At 40.3% G+C, this 2900-nt stretch overlaps 1 protein-coding gene across 1 annotated transcript in view; it reads left to right on the top strand.

The window, feature by feature from the left end:
• LOC104513708 (putative sodium-coupled neutral amino acid transporter 9) overlaps positions 1-2237 on the top strand; it is a gene marked incomplete at its 5' end in the record, with an annotated part of 18520 nt that extends 16283 nt beyond the window's left edge. Inside the window, 2 exons of the mRNA XM_010157155.1 lie at positions 23-112; positions 1816-2237. Coding sequence (XP_010155457.1) covers positions 23-112; positions 1816-1981 — 256 coding nt within the window. The remainder of the gene's footprint in view (positions 1-22; positions 113-1815) is intronic.
• Between the last annotated feature and the right edge of the window lie 663 nt (positions 2238-2900).

The raw sequence follows: 2900 nt of genomic DNA, 5'->3' as shown, positions 1-2900 counted from the left end.
CTCTTTCCTCACTTTCCTCTAGCATTTTGCATGTGCTCGTCCTGAACATGGCAATTGTAGGAGCTGGAGTGGCAATGGCAAGATTTTATCCAAATATAGGAGGTATCATAAGGTGAGTGTTGCTTCCACAGTGAACTTGCCTGTGGTGGTGCTGCATGTTAAAAAGGAATGGTATGAGTGCAGGGAATCCTATCTTTATATTTTGTGAGGCTTACACCTTTTTAAGTTGTAAATAATGATTTAGAAGTATAAACAATCAGTTCTGACAAGCAGCGATCTGTACTTGTGCCTCTATCTGTGGCAATAGTGATGATTCCCTAAGTTCCACTGGAGCTGGTTCAGAGGACCTTGTAACTGTACACATGAAATAATATGGTGCCAGTAGAAAAGTTGCTCGGTTATTGTGTGGTGTCTCTCAAGTTTTTGTTTTGTGTTAAGACCATTTGAAGCTGTTTTGAAAGTCCAAGAAAGCAAGTAACTTCAAAGGAAAAAGTGACATAAAAGTTGTACTTCTAAATGATGCCTTAAATGTACCATGTTAATAAACACCTAGGATTTCTGTAATTGGGAAAGATTAGAAGAAACATCTCATGAGTTTTATTTTCTACATTGACACCACCATATTTGTAATCATCGTTATTCATTCCTAGTTTGCATCTTTCCTACAGCAGCCAGGAGAGGGAGGTGTTTAAAAATACAGAAATCTTCAATTATAAAACCAGAATGACAGGCTTGGGTCTGACCAGAGTAGCCCAATCGTAGCCTAATAGTAGCCAAATAACTTAATTTTGCTCAGTGGCTGGTCTTTGAGGCTTTTTCCATTTCCTTTTTTCTCTACCTCTCATTTTAATGATTTTTTTTGTCTTCCAGTAATAGAGATTATCTAGTTATTAATTCAAAATAAATATCGTGCAGTGCATTTCTCTGTTTGCAGACTGATCCTGACCTCCGCTAACATGTTCATAGTGTGTACAGTAACCATACATATTGAACAGTGAATTTCCAGGTGGTGAATGGTCTCTATACAGCCTGACGTAGGCATTTGCTGGTTTTGTATTGCAGATGGTTCCTCTGTCTAAAAGGAATGTTCAAATATTTGCAATAAAATATGGTGTTAGTAGTTAGTTAATAATGCATATTTGTCTGCAGTAGAGCTTAGTAGGTGGAAGCTCGCAATAGGGAAGAATAATGAGAAGGTTTTGGTAAGCAAGATTGCGGTTAGAAAAAGAAGAGTTAAATGTTTCATGTGCTCTGGTTGATCATGTTACCAGGAGGACAAATTTATCTTTTCAGGTCTGAAGAACAGTTTGCTAGGAAGTCATTAAATAAATTAAAAGTTGCAGATTCAGGGGCGTTTCCAGGCTTACATGCTTGAACACGTGTCCTCAGATGGCTGGGGTGCAGTGAGATTGGCAGTTATGCCAGTGAAGGATGCCTGACAAAGGATGCACAGTCCAGTCTTTTTCTGTTGCACGCTGACAGATTTGCCCAAAGAAAGTAGAAATGTCAAGTCACAACTAGGCAGTCAGTCCCCAGAAGCTTATGGGGATGTGACCGGGACGTCAGAGGCATGTCTGAGTGCAGCAGGGATAGGAGCTGGGGGCTGAGCTGTCCAGACGGGAATGATTAAATGTCAGTGAAGGAGGTGAGGAAGGAGGAGCAGAAATTGATGTTTAGTGACTACAGATGGTCATTGTTCAGCCAAACTCTTCATAGGTTTGAGGAGGAAAAATGACAAGAAGAAATAAGAGTTAACACAAAGCATTCTCTTTTTCCTTTTCTTTCTTCTTCCCCTCTTCCCTGCCCATTCCTCAGATACTCTGGAGCAACATGTGGTCTGGCCTTTGTGTTCGTGTATCCCTCCCTCATCTACGTGATCTCCCTGCGTCGTGCTGGGCAGCTGACGTGGCCAGCATTGATCATTCACATCTTTATAATCCTCCTTGGACTGGCTAATCTGATTGCACAATTCCTATTGTGAAAACCCCCCCTTCTCCCTGTGGCTGCCGCAAGTGGTACTGTGACATTTGGCAACAGCCTTGAGCAACACTGTCACGCATGAGAATGAACAGTCCTCCATGTGATCGTCTTGAGAAAGTCTGCACCTTTGAAGCAAATTCAAACCACATCTTTTGGGAGCTGGACAGGAAACCTGTCATGCTCCTCTGAAAACACAGTTTTATGAGAAGTGAAATGGTTCACATTTGAGTGGGGTAGTTTTGTTGAAAAGATCATCAAAGATTAATGAAGTTCAGATATTTTAATTTTTTACGGGACAATTCTCAAAACACATAGCTTTCAGCCTCAGGCTGTAGAACTCCTCTGTCCTCCAAAGGGACTGTCCTTACCTTTATTAACAAACATGCTTTCACAGTATTGTTCAGTGACTGTTTGAAATGCTCATTTGTTGCAGTTCTTTTCCCATTTTGTTTGGAAAATGAAGAAATTACTGTCTTCTTTTTTGTTGTTAATTTATAGTCATTTGGGTCAAAATTCACTCTTAATTTTGAATATGCTATTAAATTGTTCTGGCAGTATTCTTCCTGTAGGAAATAACAACTAAGAGAAACAATAAACTCATGTCTCAGTGCTTTATTCAGAACCAATATGTACACAAGTTATTTGTGATCTTAAAACAAAAAAAGTCAGGAGGATAAAAAAAAAAATAGAACAAGACAATTAAAATTAGAATTCCAGGCCTGACCTCACTTCAACTCTGTTAACTGGGCTATTATGTGCTGTGAGGTTGCCTTGTCAGGAGATGCATGCGGTTTTATGGATGCGTGTCGGACACAGTGTTCATCAGAGGCTTGGTCCTTCCCTTGTAGGGTCTGACTCTAGTGGTCTCTCACTCTGCTCTTTCCTGATGTTACTCTGGACGTTTTGGATGTGGGCAGAGA

Source organism: Eurypyga helias, unplaced genomic scaffold, assembly GCF_000690775.1.
Source record: "Eurypyga helias isolate BGI_N326 unplaced genomic scaffold, ASM69077v1 scaffold21368, whole genome shotgun sequence".
Lineage (NCBI taxonomy): Eukaryota > Metazoa > Chordata > Aves > Eurypygiformes > Eurypygidae > Eurypyga > Eurypyga helias.
The sequence above is the reverse complement of the archived record's forward strand: the minus strand, read 5'-3'. Positions and strand labels throughout refer to the sequence as shown.